Genomic DNA, 20,323 nt, shown 5'->3' with positions numbered 1-20,323 from the left:
TAGACTTTAGACTTTGCTTTTAAATGCTGCAGATTTTCCCAGTAGGTTTGGCAATTTCTCCCCTTAGCTGTATAGTAAATACCATGTACCCATGAAGGGGATGTTCAATTGTTAACCTTCTGCTGTATTGGCCTTATCACATAGCTTCCCTCTTTCTATCCAGCAAGCTATCTTATTTGTGATGAATTTCAGTAATTGTTTATAAGTCCCCTGTCGTTGATAAATCAGATTAGGGGACCTCAAGTCAAAGTCACTTTTGTGTTCATCCTTGCTAAACTTGAGACATTAAGGCTGGCCAGGGTCTTAACAGTTACAGTCTGAGAGCAGCACCTGGCACTACGCATGCAATCCTGGCAACACACAGAGTACTAAGAAAGAGTTGAAATTATGGGCGCCGACTGTCCATTTTATAGCAGGACAAGGCTAATGTAGCTAGAAATAGTTACTTAATCAGATTAACACAGTCAATATCAACACAGTTAGATGGCAAGGTCTATTATAAAGATGAAGTTTTGCTTTGTGGAACCAGCAAGTGGAGTAAAAATGAGCTATGGAAAGCCTATGAGTTTCTAGGAAATCTATTATTAAATTATAGCAGAGCATTTATGGTTTGATTATCAATCCAGCACTTTCACTGTCTAGGTGGTGGGGCCCGGGAGGCTGAGCGGGATGTGTCTCAAGACACACAGTGCTAGCAGATGGAGGGGACGAGGTGGGGCAGAGCTCCTCCTGGCTCACAGATACTTCCCAAAGGCACGCATTGCAAAGACCTTTCCCCACAGGAACCGGTGAAAAATTGTCACACAGTAGGGTGGGGAGAACCTACATTGGGACTGGTCCCTATGCCAGTGTTGGACTGCTGATGGGAGACAGTGCCAGCTCTGGGGCCAGAGAGCCTCTGCCTACTCCCCCTCCCCAGCCCCCATGCTCAACTCCGCTCCCTGTGTGGCCCTGGGTAAGTTCCCTACCTCTCTGAGCATCTGTTTTCTGTCCGCAAAATGGGGGTAGTAAGGTCTTCCTTGCAGTGTCCTGGTCAGCTTTGAGACAATCACGCTCAACAGCCTGGGAGCAGCAGGTCTCAGGGAGTGGCCCTGCCATACATTTACAGCTTTTGGGTGAACAAGTGCATGTGCTTGGTTTAGTGATGTGCAGTCATGGGGTCTAAGTGGAGGTGACAGGTCCTCTGGCACAGTGGCTAAGGAAAGGGAAAGTCTGGGGACAGACTGAAAGGCAACAGGCCCAAGATGCATGAAGTCTCCTCCCTGAGGAGCCTGATGGGTGGGACGGGGAGGAGACTAGGTAACTGCCTCTGCTGGGCCTGGTATATGCAGATGGGCCAAACCTCTCCTCTGCAATGGGCTGTTCATTCGTTTGCTCACTCACTCATTCACTCTCTCATAAATCCCGTACAGGTGACATTACACATCAGCTCTGTGCTGGGCCTGCAGCCACAAGCAAGACACATTTCACCTCTTCCTGCGCCTCTCATGCTTCATTGGGGAGACAGACAGCAAAATAAGAACTGTGACATCAGCCAAAAAAGGCCACTGCAGGGTGGGCCAACAATTGACGGCAGCAGAATTAGGGGGCAACAGCCAAGCCCCTAACATGTGCCAAGAGCCCACAAGCCCTTGTCAAATTCAGGGCCAGGAGCCAGGCATCCTTTCTCCAACAGACAGGATGGCAGTCAGGTAAGGACTCCAGGAAGCCACTCAAAATGTGTACACCCAGTGTGCTTCCTGGAAGCCAAATGTAGAGTGTGTGAGCAGAGCATACACAAAGTTGACTGCAAGAGTCTCCCTTGGGAAACGTGCATGTGCACATGGCCTTTCCTCTTTCACACGCTTGTGCAGAGACCTTTCTGGAAAGCTCCCTGTGGAAAGGGTACATGATGCCGCCCAGAGGTGAGAACATCTAAGACAAATGCCCGAGTGAACAGTAGAGCTTTATAAAGATGTTCACGCACTCAGCAAGTTCTATGGTTTTTGAGCACTGGTGGCCAACAAAATCCCCCCAGGCCCTAGTGAGGAGCTCACATTGGGGGCAAGGTACCTGAAAATGGCTACCACCCCTATGTTACAGATGATGCTAGAACTAGCCATGGCGCCACACCAGGGGCATATTGTATGACCAGATCCTCTGCTTAGGAAACTTTCAGAAAGCTAATAGTTAAACCTTGACAGTCTAGTGGGCATTGGCCAGGTGAAAGAGTGGGGCAGAAACATTCCAGCAAAAGAGCAAGACTAGAAGCTGGTGCATATGATGCAGCAGGTTGTATGAGGACATGACATGAGGCTGTCCAGTGGGCACAGGGCATGTGGGAACAGGCTGGGGGGCACTGCAGATGATGGGACACGTGATACTTGAGTGGGGCCGTGGGAAGAGGAATCTGGAAAACAGTCAGTCCTGGGGGATATCCCAATATTAGTAACACAATGACTTTCAACCTTATGGTCAGTATCATTGCTTTAAAGGAAAAATGTGTCCACAGCCTGTTAACAAACTACCCAAGTTACTGTGACTTTGAGGTCATGTCAGCAGAGTCTGGCAATGAGACTCTTAGGATGGATCCTGCCGAGGGCAGGGTGTATGGTCGTGGGGGCAGTTGGGAGGGTCTCCTATTGGGAAGTGCCCTTCTGGTTCTAGGCTCTTACTTTAAGACTTAAAATAACTAGTAAGAAGATGTGATCTATAGGTGGCTCAGTGGGTTAAAGCCTCTGCCTTCGGCTCAGGTCATGATCCCAGGGTTCTGGGCGGGGAGGGTCTCTGTTCAGCAGGGAGCCTGCTTTCCCCCTCTCTCTCTGCCTGCGTCTCTGCCTACTTGTGATCTCTGTCAAATAAAAAAATAGAATTAAAAAAAAAAGATTTTAAAAAAAGGTGTGATCTATAGACCGACTTCTAATTTTAATGATTTGACTGCTAGCTAGAATTGGTATTAAAATGTCTCAAACTGCATCTTCGGCTAGAATTTTTCTTAGAGGAGACATATACTTCTGAAAAATAGAAGGCATGAAATAATTCAGTAAGAAAAAACCCCCACAGGTATGCCAACAAATCTTTGTAAATAGTAATTTCAAGTTTTCTTAAGAGCAGACGGAAAGCAGATACACTTTTAATTTGACAAAGTCCGAGCGCCCCCTGATGGTTAGCCAGGGGCCCTGCAGCAGATGCCTTTTTTTTTTTTTTTTTTTTTTGGTAAAGCTGTCTGGGGTCAACTTGTTAACTCCTTCCCTTCAGCTAGTCAAGCAAGGGACTGGCTCTTCCATTCTCTGTGTAGAAAAAATAAAGTATGTGGGTTTGTGAGAAAAACATGGAGGATATTTAGGCAGCTGCTTATTCAATGGCATTTAAGAAGAATGTAGATTTGTTTAGCCAGAGACGGGGAATGGGGACTTTAATAGGAGAGCCTAAAGGACTGCCAGAAAAACTGCATTTTTATTTCACTGGTACTGATTCCTTGTGATCTTTGTATTAGCCCAAGGGAAAATGGCACAGTGACCAGGCAAGAAGAGAGATCCCAGGGTCCCCACCAGAGCATCAGCTGCAACCTGGCGCCCTCCACTGGCCACGCGTGTGGCTGCAGGATGGGCACAGAATGCCACCCACAGTGGCCCTGCCAGGGTGCTGCGCCTGGGTGACTTCTGCTACCTTTCCCCCAGGCAATTATGTTGCAAGCACACATCCTTTTCTTCCCGTAAAATGTTATCTCGATCTGGCCAGTAAACTGAAGTTATACACGGCAGGCTGTTAAAATATACTCTCCATTGAATAAATGGATCCCAGAGCGTGAAAACTGCTTCCTGAGGAAGGTAAAGCAAGACAATGTTTGCAGAGGAGAGGAAGCTCTGGCATGCACCCCTGAACAAAAGGGAACAAGTGGTCTTTACTCGGAGAACGGCTTCCTATTAGGACTCACTCCTTCGTACATTATGCCTTTCATCCCCACTCAACCACAAAATGATTTTGCTGAAGCAAATACAATGGTAGAAAAAGATTTACACTGAAAGAATCTTTAATAATAAACTGTTGCCGATCTGCCTACTTGCCCGTGATTTATAATACAATAAACATCGGATTCTATTACGGCTCATGCACTGAAGCTGCTGCTCTGAAAAACGGAATATGAAAGCACCCGGATCCCACCACCATCACAATGAAATGAGCATGTATAAATGTGCTAAGAGTATCTCTTTGCATCTTTTATAGCTTGTGTGTATTAATCTGTAACGCTTATTAAGAAAGTCATTGCTATGCAAAGCAGCACCCAATCCCTTTCTCTGGCTTTTCAACAGAGTGCACTGTTTAGCCAATAGGACGGACCCTCTGGCCCTCATTCTGCATTCATCACAGGCAACATTTGCACAATGTATCTCTCAAAGGCGGCTGAAAAGAAGGCCTTAATACTCATGTAAACAACTGCAAACCAATTACTTAATGAATCAGGCCCACACATAATGAGGTGCAGACAAAGAGCTATAAATGCATTTTTGCACCCAAGCCGCTGCTTTAAAGTAAAATCCCTCAGCTGTAGTTTGGGCTTAACTAGCACATCATAATTATTGTCTCTAGGACATCAGAGGAAGCCATTTTTTTTTTTTTTAAGGTCCAGCAGGGTCTTTTTTTTTTTTTTTTTTTTTTTTTTTTTTTGAGGTTGCTCATCAGCTCACTGACAAAATAGAGCAAAGAAGAATTTTTAAAAGTGCTACAGCAGCACCGCACTGTTATGTTTATTCTCAAGTACTGGGTTTCGAGACCACTTGTAAAAGCAATAAAGCACGAGGAGTGACTGCAGTAAGTGGGATCCTTAAATGTAAGCCTCTAAGAAATTTCAGTGAATCCAGGCACAAACCACAAACCTAGAGCTCTCCAAAGCCCAGGGTGCTGTACTAACACCACCAAACCCAGGACAGCAACCACACCATGACATATAGCACATCGAACCCACACACTCAACATCGAGGCCTTTTCATCACTGGATTATTATCAAGGGTCTAGAACTAAAGATTCCTTGATTTTTCCCACCTTCTTAAAGGGGGGTGATAAGATGACTTGTAGTTTATTTAGAAAAATAATTTCACGTAGGAACGATACGTCCTTGCTTCAGAATGAAGGGGGAAGAAAGTGTGAATTTACTTTAGTAACATACAGACACAAGACTGAGTTAATGTTCTTGGGGCCCAGATGCTTTCTAAATGTATTTTAAAACTGCCTCAGGTGTGTATACCTATAAAGACAAGTTAAAGAAGAGATGAGCTTTTTTGTGCCCTTAAGATGTAATAGAAAAGAGCACTTCTAACAAACTTTTTTTTAAATTTCTTTTCAGCGTAACAGAATTGTTTTTTTCCACCACACCCAGTGCTCCATGCAATGCATGCCACTTCTAACGATCTTTAAGAATTATAGGATACGTTATTCAGCCAAATGGTAATAGGATGCCCTGAAACTACCTGTAGAACTCAATACCTTTAAAATTTCCTTTAGAAGACCCAGAATTGAATTTACAGTATAACCCCAAAAATATAACACTTTAGCACTCTTCCTGTTCCATGATTCATTTCTTCCCACTTCCTTCAAAAACAAGGATGAAAACCCAGGTATTACAGATGCTAATTTCTGAGAACTACATGAGTGATTTTCTAAAATTGAACTTGTCAGGTTTCTAAATGAATGATCTAATTTTAGAATGTCCTTTCAAGATATTCTGAGTCCTACAAATATCACATTTTTTTTGTTTTTACAATGTTTTTCAAAATAAAAGTGAAAGCATTTTAAAAATACTAGATTTCTGGATCAAATCATTTTATCTTATGGGACACCATATATGACATTAGATATGTAAAGTTTCTGTTTTAAAATTTCAGGGTAAGAAGTTAATTAAAAAGTAACACAATCATCTAAAGGATATTGCATAAATGAGAACTGTTATCACAAAAGGAAATTTGTGCAGTTTTAAGCAACATGCAGCCCAAAGCCAAAACGGTAGGTATCTCCTCAGACAACTGCTTCTGTCCCCACTGATAAATTCTTTTTGACCCAATGCTACCGCATGGTCAGTATTTCATGTTGGAGACAAATCCAGCACACAACTCACCAACTCACATATTGTTGCCTGGAAAACTTACGAGAAGGGCTACATTTTCCACAGATGTGAAAGTATAAATTTTGTTCTTTATGGACAATAAGCAGGGAAGTTGCAGGAAAGGAAAGGGTAACCCAGCCCAAAGGCTTGGTGAAAAAGAGGAATCGAAAACAAATCCCAGGCAATTGCCAGTATATATGTCAGCCGCCTCAGGAAGAAGAAACAGGCCACTTTATTTCTTTTAAGGCCCGATGTTTTCTCTCTGCCCTTTTCCGACACCCTTCATTGTGTGGTCTCTAAGCAGCCCTACTGCGAGCAGCTGTAGACGCTAATTTGTGGTTCACTGAGGTGTCAATTGAGTCTTAAACCAACGAAACAACAGCTGCAAAACAATGCTTGGCTCTGGTGCAAATATTTTCAAAGGTAGACTGAAGTTTCTACTGTTATTTCAGATCAACAAAACCCCAAACCGTAACCTTCCCTTGAGTCACACAACAAAATAATATGCAGCCAGAGTTTCATTCATTACGGAGTGACATTTCTCATCTTGTCGACGCTGTTCAGAAAGGCTTTCACGACTTTACCTTGACAAAGGACTTCCTTTGCTCGATGAAAAACTAGCCTCCGACACGATTTTGTTAGTTGTCTTTGTCTTGAATGTCCCACTGCCAATGTTCAAACCTGTGATAAGCACAAACGTGGAGAGTGAGTGCCGGTCGCCACACAGCGAAGAAATGCACTGAATGGAGCAGCAGCCGCACAATAACTTTGGTGAAACAAACGTTGACGGGAAGATGCTGTTCAAGCCACAGAAGGCAAAGGAGCTTCTGAGGCAAGGAACATGTTGGCAGCATACTGAAAGGAAGTGTGTGTGTGTGTGTGTGTGTGTGTGTATGTGTGTGTGTGTTTGTGGTGGTGGGGGGATGTTTCTGGGACAAACAGAAGCCACAAAAAAGTAAAAATCACTCAAAGAGCTCTATTTTAAATGACCAAGACACACAAGTACACACATGGATCTCTTCCCTGGCACTAAGCACTGATAATCCACCTTGTTGTAACATGTGGACACGGGCAGTGAGAGATCACCAAAACGATGGGTGCTGGGAACCAGGTCTCAGAAATCACTGACACCCTAGGGTGACAGTTACCCCTCTGCCAAATCCTCTTTTTCCCATCTTGTAGAGAAGAATGAACCTCCATTGAAAGCCATCAGGGCCACTCTTTACCCAGCATGAAAAGGTTGATGGGAAGATGCACAATCTACCTCTTCCCTGGAGAGGGGGGACCAGACCGTCCCCACAGGGCAGGCTTGACCCCCACCTCCTGGGTGCCCTTGGAGGTATCGGCTACCAGTCTGATTCTGAACTGGTGGTCACTAGTATCATGGATGGAGAGTGCACAGGCATCGCTGGAAAACGCATCGGCCGAGCTTCTGACCTGTAACTTGCTCGCCTCACAGAACCTCCATAGCCAAGTGATGTGCTTAACAAGGTGTCCACATTTGCCCGAAGAGAGTCCCCACATGCTTAAAAAGACGAGGTCTTTTCAGACATGAGAACAAAGGCACAAGGTTTAAGTGGCTTGCCTTGGCGACAGGTCCAGAGACACAGCCTAAGACACTTGACACAAAAAGTAACTGAAATCTGCACTTCTTCCATAGTTAGAGTTCAGGGTGCACACCCCTCCTACTACGTGTAACAAACTTGTGAGGTCTAACAGGGATGCATGGCTTCCATTTCCCTCTGCCCTCCCAGCCCACTTCCTGCTTTTCTTTGGAGCTCAGAGAAGTTCCTGGGATCACAGTGGGTGTGAATGTGAAAAAGTAATCATAACCAAAGGTAAAGCAAATGCCAGAAGCAGCATCTAACTACAACGAAAGCCAGGACCATGAGAAACACTTCTGTGATCCCAGTGCTAGAAAATCTGGACACTTGCAAAGCACACAGCATCATTTTGAGGGTAGGGCAAGGAAATTGAATGTAGGGGTGCCTAATGATACAACCGATCACTTCACTTACAAATAGGTTAATCAATGGATATACTAGTTATTACTATATAAATAGTACCAAGCCACTTGATATACATGCTATAATTTATTTCAAATTTACTTATCCTTTGAACCTGTCCAATGAACTATAGCAAATATATGTACCACAAACAGATTTGTGGAGTCATCTTCCAAGCGTGTTGTTTGCTGATGGGCTGTACTGGTCTGAGAGAGGCCTCACCCTCTTGAGGCCCCATTTGTAACACGAGGGGTTAGAGAAATACTTTGTAAGATCCCTCTGGACTCTAGTTCTGTGACTCAAATGTGAAGAAGGTGATGAAAAGCCCAGTTGAGGGTTCACAAGTGTTGTATCTTTCCAAAGTGCTAAAGACCTCCATCAGGGCAGGGGTCCCGCTTTCTACAGCAACAGACAGCATGGTCTCATGTTTGTGGAGATGAGGTCACCACCTCCAATGCTCTTCGAAGACTTTTGTCTAACAGGTGCTGTGCTGGGCATTTAACCTGCAGTGACTCACTGCATCCTCAAAACAACCAAAATAACTGAAATTTGCAGCAACTGATTCTAACACTAATATTATCTAGGAAATAGCTCCCCAAAGACCAGTGAAGTCTGAACTACTGAAAGTACATCCCTCCAAAAAAAACAGTCTATCTCATGAGACGATTGGGAAACCCGGATGTGGATTGGGAATTACGTGATTAAAAAAAAAAATCATTATTCTGGTAGGTGAAATTAAGACATGATTGTTTATATAAAAATAAGAAAGTCATTAAAACACACTTTAATGCATTTACTTTCTCAAAGGGAGCTGAGGTGACTCATACTAAAAAAAAATGTGTAATAAGAGAAAAACCACTAAGAACAATAAAAATACAATAACAGAATGGATGAAAACAAAGAAAATTACAGTTCCAACAAGGGGTGCCTGGGTGGCTCAGTGGGTTAAAGCCTCTGCCTTCAGCTCAGGTCATGATCCCGGGGTCCTGGGATTAAGCCCCACATCAGGCTCTCTGATCAGCAGGGAGCATGCTTTCCTTCCTCTGTCTCTGCCTGCCTCTCTGCCTACTTATGCTCTCTCTGTCAAATCAATAAATAAAATCTTTTTTAAAAAATCCTATGTTGAAGGAACTATATTTAAGCTTAAAATTTAGTTTTACTGTGATTTAGAGTATTTTCATTTAAAGAGCTCCAAGTCCTCCAACATTCTGGGGAGGGAAGGTGGCCCAGCATGATGTTCCCATTGATGATTAAGAAACTGGGAAATGTAGGGAAGGGAAGGAATTTGGGGTATATCCAGTGGAGTTACTATTACGACATTCCAGGTAGAATCTGAGGGTCTTTTTAGCTCTTTGTTGCCATGCTGGGAGCCAGCACATATCTAGGAGGGGAGACTTCTCAACTGTTATTCATTAAGAACTGAAAAAGTACTGGTTTAGTCTGACCTGGTGACAAATTGTTACAGAGCAATCCCCAGAAACTTTCCAAGGATGACCGCCCTCGCCTGAACACAGCACCAGTTGCCAGCCCAGGTCCCCCGGACACGCTTCAGGTGCTGAGCATGCCCTGCTTACCTGATAGCCGTAACACAGAAACATCTGCCTTTTGGAATCTGTCTTCAGTGTGATTTATATTATCCTGCAGGGTACACTGCTTCAGCAACTGGTAGGCTTTTGTTTCTACAGATTTAAAAAAAGACACAGATAAGTGGATATCCACATGCAAAAGAATGAATTTGGACCCCTGCCTTACACCACACAAAAATCAATTCAAAATGGATTACAGACTTAAACATAAGACCTAAGACTATTAAATCCCTGGAAGAAAACATAGCAGAAAAGTTTCAGGACATTGGACTTGGCAATGACTTCTTGGATGATACCATGGTGAAACCGAGTTGACAAAATTAAAAATGGACAAATGGAACTCTAACAAACTTATAAACTGTTGCATGCCAAAGGAAAAAAGTGAACACAGTGAAAAGGCAGCCTACAGAATGGGAGACAATGACTGAAATAACATATCTGATTAGCGGTTAATATCCAGAATATATAAGGAACCCCAACAACTTGACACCGCCCAGTGAAAAGGTGGGGAAAGAACCTGAACAGACTTTCTCCAAAGAAGACATACAAATGGCCAATAAACACAAGAAAAGATGCTCAAAATCACAATCATTAGGGACATGGAAATGAAAAACACAATGAGATAATCACATCTGACCCATGAGGATGGCTACTATCAAAAGAACAGAAAATAAGCATTATCAAGGATGCAGAAAAGTTGGAGCCCTGTGCACTACAGGCGGGAGTGTTTTTGAGAAGGTGCCACCATTCTGGAAAATACTATCGAGGTTCCCCAACAAGTTACAAATAGAACTGCCACATGATCCAGCAATCCTACTTCTGAGTATATATTCAAAAGGACTGAAAGCAGGGTCTTGAAGAGATATTGGCACACCCGTGTTGCCTGCAGCCAAGAAACAGAAGGCACCCAAATGTCCATCAAGAGATGATAAGCAAAATGCAGCATAGACATACAACTGAATATTAAGAGCCTTTAAAAATGAGGAAATCCCAACACATGCTACAACGCAGATGAACTTTGAGGGCACGATGCTAAGTAAAATAAGCAGTCTGAAAAGAACAAATACTGTATGATTCTGGACATATGACATTCTGGACACTGACTATTGAAAGTAGTCAAAATGATAGAAACAGAAAGTGGAAAGGTGGTCACTAGGGCAGGGGAGAAGAGGAAGGGGAAATCAGTGTTTGGTGGGTATAGCAGTTCAGTTCTACAAGATGACAAAGTTTCAGGCAGCTGTCGCACAACGATGTGACTGTACTGTATACTACTGAATTGTACACTTAACTTGGTTAAGATGGTAAATTTAATGTTATGTTTTTTTTTTTATCACGGTTAAAGAAAAAAGTAGAGTGACCAGACATCCCAATTTGTCCATGACAATTCAGGTTCATGCCTATTGTCCCACTATGACTATGAATTGAATCCCCTTCTGCAACAGTGACTTAGCTGGTCATCCAGACTAAATGTAGAGTGTTGGTAAAGTCTGGCTACTGACTGAAGAAAAAAAAAAAAAACCTGTAAAAAACATTAGAACACTGATTGGATAGTTGATGATACTGATAAATTATTATTAATTGTTTTAGTTGTGGGAAAAAGGACATAAATACAAAATACTCTTTCTAAAAAAGATTTTATTTATTTGAGAAAGAGTGAGCGAAAGCGTGAGAGTGCGGCATGAGGGGCGAGGGGCAGAGGGAGAAGCAGACTCCTCACTGACCAGGAAGCCTGATATGGGGCTCAATCCTGGGACTCTGGGATCATGACATGATCCAAAGGCAGACACCTAACCAACTGAGCTACCCAGGCACCCCAATACAGAATATTCTACTACTCAGAGAGAAGTTTCTTAAATACTTCCTATGATGTTAACACTGTTCAAATACATGCAAATTATTTTTTGAACTGTCACTTTTTAGAAATTCTGAAAACAAACAAAAAAACAATTTAGTTGAACCCAGGTTTCAAGATTTGAAGACCTGTTGTAGGAGTTTATCTGAAATGGCCAAATTCCAGTCATTATTTTGAATGAAGCTGTAGTTAAGTCTCCACATCCTAGTAAAATGGTTTCTCTCTTCTCTGGGCCTTGTAGAAGTCACTAGAGAAACAAATTCAAGAGTCCAGCCCTGACTGCCTTGGTCTCCCAGTCCCTCTGCAGGCACTCCTGGCTCTAGAGGGCAACGAGGGCCAGGGAAAGGCTGAGTGAGGGCAGGAGGGCCAGAAAGACCAGCAGCCACAGGATGTGTGAAGAGGCCCGCAGCTGAGAAAATCCAACCAAGGCTTACTGTAGGGATGGAGCACAGCCAGATGCCCCAGAGGGATCAGCAGCAGCCAGGACCTGGCCCAGGTCCACAGGACAGGAGACCCTGAAGGGCTTCTAATCATGTCTGCTGCAAGTTACCATGGGAAGACTGTTGGGAACAATGACAAATAAAAGCTACGTAAAGGACGGGAGTGACATAACCTTTCCTATTACCTCAGGTCAGACCAGGTATCAGGTCTCCAGGATACCTGAATGAAACCGATCGCACAGAGATAACAAAAAAGGATCCATGGCTGTATCTTCAATGCGGCCACAAAAATAAAAGGATTCCTGCTGTCAGCACCAGGGGCTTGCATTCCTGCGTTTGCTGGCTCCATTTAAGAACTTAACCATGAGCCCCTTATTACTGGATTAAAACTACTGTCACACTGAAGAGTAAGAATATAACTTCTCTTGCCCTACTGAGAATCAATCAAGATAAAAATAAGTATTGAAAATGAGCATCATATTTTGGAATGCTAAATGATATATAATTAAAATATGTACAGATCAAGGACTCTTAACTCTGAAAATAATAACTTCAAAGGCAACATTTTTAAACACTGCTGGATTGTGAAATCAGTTTGGTGCATTGGAACCAGATTTGTGCAAAATTTAATACATAAAACACCAGATACAGTGCCTGCAGAATGTCTGTGTGTGTGTGTGTGTGCGTGTGTGTGTGTGTGTGCGCGTGCACGCGTGTGCATGCATGCTGGCCTGGGACAGAAAGTGTTTCTTGCTGTTGATTAGTCTCATTGTCCTAGGATAGCTTCAATAGGATGGGATCATAATACTCTCCAATTAATCCTAATGTCCATATTATTTCAGAGTTGTAAGGTTATTTGGAGAGAGGTGAGATATTAATAAAATCAAAGACAGAGCCTCTGGATTCTAAGTAGGTAAAACATCACTGTAAAGGAGGGGAAAATGTACTGTTTTGTTTTTATTTTATAAAAACTTTCTAGCATTTAGGATCTAAGTCCAGAGCATAATGACCCTATGCTCTTTCTGCATTCAGTTACACTTAAGTGGTCAAGGAAGAGATAAGCAAAGACAGATATTTAACAACAAGAAAACACAGAAGCTCCTGCCAGCTAGAGGCAGGGATTGGGGTTCCTCTCCTTTATTACCTTAAGGTAAATCATTTCACTCCAGTGAGCTGGCTCTCCTCCTGCTTCTCAGAGACCAGGAAGACATGTGTCTTTTATTTTCAGGAGAGGTTTTTTGTGAAAAATGGCAAGCTAGTAGTTGAAAGTAATTTCAGATTTGGGGGGATTAAATGTTCCATCCAAATATTAAACAGTACTGATATTGTTACTGGTCTAAGTCTAGCAAGGGAGAAATGTGAAGTGAGTTCACTCTTAGCATTTAACTATTCTGGAAAGATCAGCCATTTCCATGTTCTACCTAGTTTCTGTCCTGGTTTCCTTTCCTTCTTTTTTAAAATTGAGGTATAACTGACCTACAACATCATATTAGTTTCAAGTATACCACATAATGATTTCAGCATTTGCATGCACTGTGAAATGATCACCACAGTAAGTGTAATTACCATCCATCACCTTAATAGTTACATATTTTTTTTTTCTTGTGATGAGGACTTTTTTTTTTTAAAAGATTTTATTTATTTATTTGACAGACAGAGATCACAAGTAGGCAGAGAGGCAGGCAGAGAGAGGAAGAAGCAGGCTCCCCGCTGAGCAGAGAGCCCCAGGCAGGGCTCGATCCCAGGACCCTGGGATCATGACCTGAGCTGAAGGCAGATTTACCCTTCCTTCCTTCTTAAGGGACTTGGGCTCTGTAACTGGGCTGTAGCCTTTCCCTTCAAGGCTGCTCCAAGTCTGCTTTGAGAGAGAGCTCATGTCTCCTGTTCCATTCAACCAGAGCCCAACCCCCTTCCCAACCATGGATCCTCACTGGTATTTGATCCTTAAACCTTCTATGGGCCTTCTCTAATAAGTCACTGAAGCCCACCCGGACACATTTTATCTGCAGCTGCCCTGACCTGAGTGATAGAGGGTTTCAGCAAAATCAAGCTGAGGACTGCTGGGCACATCACCTGCCCCATCCCCATGCATGATTCCTTCAATGGTTTAATGGCAAAGTGAAGCTTAAAAAGAAAAAGGATTAAATGCATTCACTTGGAGGAATAAACACTAATGGAGAAAGGACCAGAGACACCAAAACAGCTTGAGGAGTTGGAACAGACTGTGCTTTTGGCCATCAGGGGGTCTGTGTTGGGGATCAGGTGCTCAGAGCTGGGTGTCACTCTCCCATGGAATGTCTACACCCTTATTTTAGCCAGTAGAGCTGCAATAAACAACATATGAAGGACTGGGAGCTCACCCAAAAATGGTTTGGTGAAAAAAAAATAATCAGGAGAGGCTAAAGGCTGCATAGCCTGGGTTGAAATAGGGGAAGAAGGGTTCAAGTACACAGATACTGCAAACAGACAGGATAGGGCAGGACTGTAAATGCAGATGTTTTCTAGAGCCAAGCAGGTACCACACATAAGGGACTCTGGCATGGTGGGAGTGGTGGGAAGGGAAGCCCTACAGCAGGCTGGAGAGCTCATGACTCATCCAGAGAGGACAGCTGTTATCTGGTGACAGTCAATTGCTGCCAGGTGTGAAAGAGGGACAGACTTCTTGCCAGAATTCTATCTTTTTTAAAAAAACAAAACCCTGCACAGGCCAAACAGAACATACCTGTAACCTTAGAACTTGAAGGTGGTGAGTAAGTTTTTCTGTGTTCACAAGAACCCTTAGAGAAAAACTCCAGTCAAGGGATATAAGTTCGAGGTCAGGAAAAGCTTCCTCAGTTGAAAGTTGATTATGGGGGTGGGGGGTGGTGCTGCAAGAGCTGTGTGATTTTTAAATAGCTATCTGTATCAAAGGGACCAGGCTGCAGTCTTTGGAGGAAAGGGTGCAGTTTTTGCTAGGGGTCTCCAATAATTCAGATATCCTCCTGGAATGGCTTAGAAGACTATTAGTCTTCTAAGACTAGGATGTCAGCTTTATAAAGCAAAAAGGCAAAGCCACAGGCATGAGGTTTATGGCAACTCAGGCCCAGGCTTTTCTAAAAGGAAGGAAGGAAGGATCAGTAAAGAATCAGGCTGTTAAAAGTTGCACTGTGTTGCCCTGAAAATTCATAGTTAATGATTGAACAAAGAAGCAAAAGTAACAAATCTAGAGGTTCAAGTTAGTATGTTTAAGCAAGGTAGGGGCAAAGCTAATATGGTTCCTAGGGAAAAGACTTCAGGGGTGCCTGGATGGCTCAGTCTGCTTTCTGCTCAGGTCGTGGTCTCAGGGTCCTTAGATGGAGCCCTGCATCAGGCTCTCTGCTCTGCAGGGAGTCTGATTCTCCCTCTCCTTTTGCCCCTTTCCCCTGTTCATGTGCTCTTTCTCTTTCAGATAGATAGGTAATATTAAAAAAAAAAAAAAAAAAAAAAAAAAAAAAAGACCTGAGTTTTCTCAACTGCAAATTAACTGCAGTCTGCAAACTGGAGGCCTAGGTGGCCCCTTAAGGCTTCACTTTCCAGCCTGTGTCTTAGAACTCCAGAGAAATGCTTCCCCCTATTAGTATTGTCAGACCCTCAGAAAATTATTGAGTAGTGCAAATAATTCGGTAAAACAAATATTTCTAAAGAATATAACTCTTTTTGATGAGAATGTTCTGGTGTACACACAAATACACACGCGTGCTCAAGCGTTCCGTACTGGATCTCTCAGTTAAGTGTCCATTATATACTCAAATCTACATCAAGATTTCATTTAAAAAGTAGAAAACAGTGGAGTTTAAAACATAAAGTAAGACAAGGGGGTTAAAAATCTATCCCTGGCTACTAAGTCCCTACCAGTGACACAACAATAAATACATCCTTCCCTACTTTGTTACATAAGCTGGCTGAACCCAGTCATCTGTCTTCCTGCAAAGTGGGTGAGGGATCACTGAGATTGTGTTTTTCTTTTTGATATGCACTTTGTGTCTAGAAAATGGAACAGCCAGGGAAAGAAAGAGGAAACATGCTGAATAAAGGGACGGAGGAGAGATGATGTTGGTGAGAAGGGGAGAGAGAAAAAGCCTCAACTTCTTATCTTTCGTTCTCTTTTATATGCAAATGTACACCTGCTAAAATACTTCTAAATCTACAAATAAAGGGAAAAAGAAAATATCTGATGAACAAGTGCTTTTAACAACCCTTTACAAGAGCCAGATAAACGTGGGGTTCACCAGCCACGAAGGGGTGTCTCCAAGGCAGAGCTTTTGCAGAAATCCCCCATGAAAAAAGGGAAGAGCTGGGCCCGGAAAAGGAATAACAAAGGGGGATGCAAACAATACTATCACTCCGGCTAGGAAAAAACGACCTTGAACCGACAAAGCGCTGGGTATCCTCCAGTACAGGAGGATAATTATGATTCCTATATGAAGTGTGCAGTAATTTAAAAATGAAATTTGAAAAGTATTTTCTGTTCGCTGAATTTCCCAGTGCTGTTACCCTTCACATATGTCTACACCCAAGCAATTTTTCCCCCACACTGTGCTAGATGTGTGGCTGATTGTGGCAAACCCATTTTTGCAAAAGAAAATAAAAATTATGGGATGTAGTTCTAAAATTAATTCTAAAGATAAAGCCTATCGCTTAAAATCCAGAAATCATTTGTCTAATAATCCGCTCAAATGAAAGTGAGAGAATATTAGGATATGGGTGGTTCCATGGTCAGAGAATACAGAAAATTCATCTATATTTAGGATTTTTAAAATTAAAGGCTGTAAGTGGATGGTAAGGTGAAACACACAGGTTGGATCCAAAACAAGAACCGCTTTTCATGTCCAGATTTTCTGCAGTAAACCCCACTCAACCAGTCATCCTGGGCCCATAAATCTATCACCAAAGAGAGGGTCGATGCATACAGAAGAGACGAAATACCTAATCCAGAAAAGTCGTCTGAAGCTGCTTCAGAAAACAAGTATATACACCACATTCTTAATTTCCATGTGGCAATTCAACAATTACACCTGAAAATAAATGGCAGGATTGTAAACCCCTTTTAAGAATATTTCAAAACCAAACCGAAACACTTCTGGGGGTGTTACTTCACATGTAAATTTATAGCCCTAGTGCCTGCCACTTAACACTATTCAGTCCTGGGAGGTGAGTGTTCAACTCTGAAAGTCATGGAGTCTGAAGATGGAGTAATCTGATCAGGAAGCTGTATTTTATAGGCATGCAAAACAGGATTTTTAGCAGCTTTGCATGCAATGATTTACAGGAGAAGAATCAGAAATAAAGACAGTAATACTATCATTATCATCATTTATAGTAGTGCCAGGAATAATCGCTGTATAAGATGACTTGGGTGCTAGAAATGTAAAATATGCAGATATCCCTCCTTATCCACTGTAGTGGGTTGCCAAGTGTCTCCCCCATCTCCCAGGTTTATGACCACCCAGAACCTCAGAATGTGATCTTTGGAAACAGGTTCTTTGCCGATGTCATTAGTTATGGACCTTAAAATGAAATCACCAGAGATTTATGGTGGGCCTTAAATCCAATGACTGGGGTCCTGGTAGGAAAAGGAGAGAACAGAGACACAGGAAAGAAGGCAAAAGAGACTGGAGTGGTCCTGCCAAACATGAGGGGCCACCAGAAGCTGGAACAGGCACAGAGGGATTCTGCCCTCGAGCCTTTAGAAGGAGCACAGCACTGCTGACATTCTGATTTTAGGCTTCTGGCACCCAGAACCGTGAGAGAATACATTTCTGTTGTTTTAGGTTTGTGGTACTTGTTATAGCAGGCCCTGGGAAAATAATACACTCCCTGAGCCCCAATTTTACTGAAACAGTCAAAGCTCAATCCCTTTTCTTTTTCTCTCTTCACTTGGGTCTCGTGTAAAATGAGGGTGTGTCACAACATGACCCACGGGGTTCTCTCATCTTGAGACCTCCTGCTTCGTGGTCCTCATACCTGGGAAGTCACCAGGTATCTAGAAGACTGATGCCTGGGCCCCATCCCCAGAGTTCTGATGGGACTGGTCAAGGGTGTGGCTGGGGCAAGGACATGTTTAAAAGCCTGCATGGGATGTTACTGCACAGCCACGGAGCAGAATTTCTCTAGGCACTTAGGAACTGATTTCCTGGAACACAGGAGTCTCCAACCAAGAATCAAAGATGCCTTTTATTCTTTACTGACCACTTTAAGTTACCATGGCCACCCTTAATGTCATGAGTGAGGACTGCTTTGCTGGAGTAGTCCTCACTACTAATTGGTGTAGGCAATGGGCCCCACCGGTGAGACCCCAGCAGCCTGATCACCCTCCCCAACAGAGACAGGACTGTGTGGACTGCAGGGGACAGTCTAGCAGCACATGGTAGCTCCCCTGGTTTTGCATGAGTTGGGGGTTCCCAGTCCCAAGTACCGCAGGTGATATGTCTTTATATGATTCTTGTGCATTTCTGGGACAGGACAAGTGAAACATGGTCTTAGAAAAGTCTGGGTAGTGGAGGGGCTGTGCCGCTGTTCTCTGGCTGCCAAAACTTGTCACTGCAGTATTTTCTCCCAGGATAAATCTAGTAGCCAATGACAACCTGGCTGTTGTAGGTTCTCAGCCCTTTTGCGGTGTGATGAAAAACTCAAGTAATCATGTTTGGGGAAGCACTGCCCAGAACCCTAAGTGGCAACCTTCAAATCGATGCTGACCTCCCACAAAGCTTTTAAATGGATGTACCTTAGTATGACCTTGAATATTTCAGCTTCCAAAGAATATCAGTGAGAAATGGCACAGTCAGGCAACCACTTTCAACACAGCTTGACCAAGAGAATTGGTGTCAAAAGAATGAGAGGCTGAATGGACATTCTTAGAGGCTTAATCCTCTTGAGATAAAAGCTGAGAGGCCTTTTCACATGGAGCTTAAGGAGATGAGTTTTGCCAGGATGGGCACGTGGGGTGGGAAAAGTACCGGTGGAGTGAATGACTGAAAGAGATAGTATTCCAGCCTGAATCAACAAGCATTAAGGAAACTCCTTAATACTCTCATTTTTATTCATTCGTTTGACAAAATGAGTGGCCACTATGTGCGGGATACTGGGTCAGGAGATGGGTTTTTAGGACATTTAGCATAAGCTACATCACTGGCTAAAATGAAAACTTACTTACCTCTCAAAGGTAAATTTAGTGTGAATACAAAAAAAATCACCAGTGTGGGAAATTTTACTTGGGGGTAGAAATAGTTCAGAGGGAGACATTCTCTCATCAGCTAGATTAAGTCCTTAATCCTGGCCTACATGTTTCAGGGAAACACTGACCTGAACAGCCTCCTACTTGCACATGGTCTCAGGCCTAACTGCACTCAGGCTTGCCCTTCTTTATGAAGGGCAAACCTCTGGTACAATCTGTACTTGGAAATCCTTGTGAGCTGCCCACCTCTCTCGGCCTGACACAAGGGAAAGGAAAAGTATGGCTTTGTTCATCACAGCTCTCCAAGCATCCTCACAGAGCTCATCTTTTGTGGGAATACACACTGACATTTCACTGATCCAGACATCCTGATGTGGTTGTCTCTCCTGTCAAATGAAAGGGGAAGGGTGGTAGAATGAAGGAGGTCAAGGTTTAAATCTTGAAGCTTGAGATCCAAACCCAACACACTAACTACAAGGCCTTGAGCAGGAATCTTAACCTTTCTAGGTTTCTGTTGGACTGTCTATAGAATGAGTGACTGATGTTTACCCCACAGGACTGTTATGAAGATCGGACTGGATGGAGGCTTAGTGAGGGCAGGGTCATGGGCTTTTGCTGTCCTGGTATTTCCAGGAAGCAGCCCAAGTAAAGGCATAGCATACATGCATATGATATATTTATTTATTTTACACAGAAAACCACATGTTCTTAGTCATTCAAATTAATATTTGATTTGTACCTGGATTCTTAAGTGTGAAGAGCCAGACTAATAAAAGGAGTAGACTGTGTTAACAATGGGAGATCATAAAGGCTGTGTGTGTGTGTGTGTGTGTGTGTGTATTGAAGGATTTCTCTAAATTCTAGCACAGATTGTGGGAGACTAAGTTATGAAACTTACAGTCTCCCAAATGATGATTAACAAAGCAGATGCCTTTCAGAGTGACAGCAAATTTGTTAAAGATGAGCCCCTCTGCCAGGAAAACCCATGTTTGGGTATGATAAGCAAATAAAGGGAAAAAAAAGAAATGAGAATGTTGGCGCATTTGATTCCTTTGCTACGGACTGCGAATCACAGACTCCCAGCATTTGAAGGAACGCTGGGGTTCCCAGAAACAAGAATTCCTTCCATGGCGCCCCTCTAGAGTGGGTTCCTGCCACAGTGCAACAG

General features: G+C 43.1%; 1 protein-coding gene across 4 annotated transcripts in view; it reads right to left on the bottom strand.

The window, feature by feature from the left end:
* The window catches only part of KIZ (kizuna centrosomal protein), a 134,579-nt gene that overhangs the window by 12,823 nt on the left and 101,433 nt on the right, over positions 1-20,323 (bottom strand). For all 4 annotated transcript variants that reach the window (XM_044263551.1, XM_044263550.1, XM_044263553.1 and 1 more), the window contains 2 exons: positions 9,660-9,764; positions 6,664-6,760 (listed from right to left, as the gene is read on the bottom strand). In XM_044263551.1, the coding sequence (XP_044119486.1) occupies positions 6,664-6,760; positions 9,660-9,764 (202 nt within the window). The remainder of the gene's footprint in view (positions 1-6,663; positions 6,761-9,659; positions 9,765-20,323) is intronic.

Source organism: Neovison vison, chromosome 8, assembly GCF_020171115.1.
Source record: "Neovison vison isolate M4711 chromosome 8, ASM_NN_V1, whole genome shotgun sequence".
NCBI classification, from domain to species: Eukaryota; Metazoa; Chordata; class Mammalia; order Carnivora; family Mustelidae; genus Neogale; species Neogale vison.
Note: the sequence above shows the minus strand (reverse complement) of the source record. Positions and strands in the feature narration are given on the sequence as shown.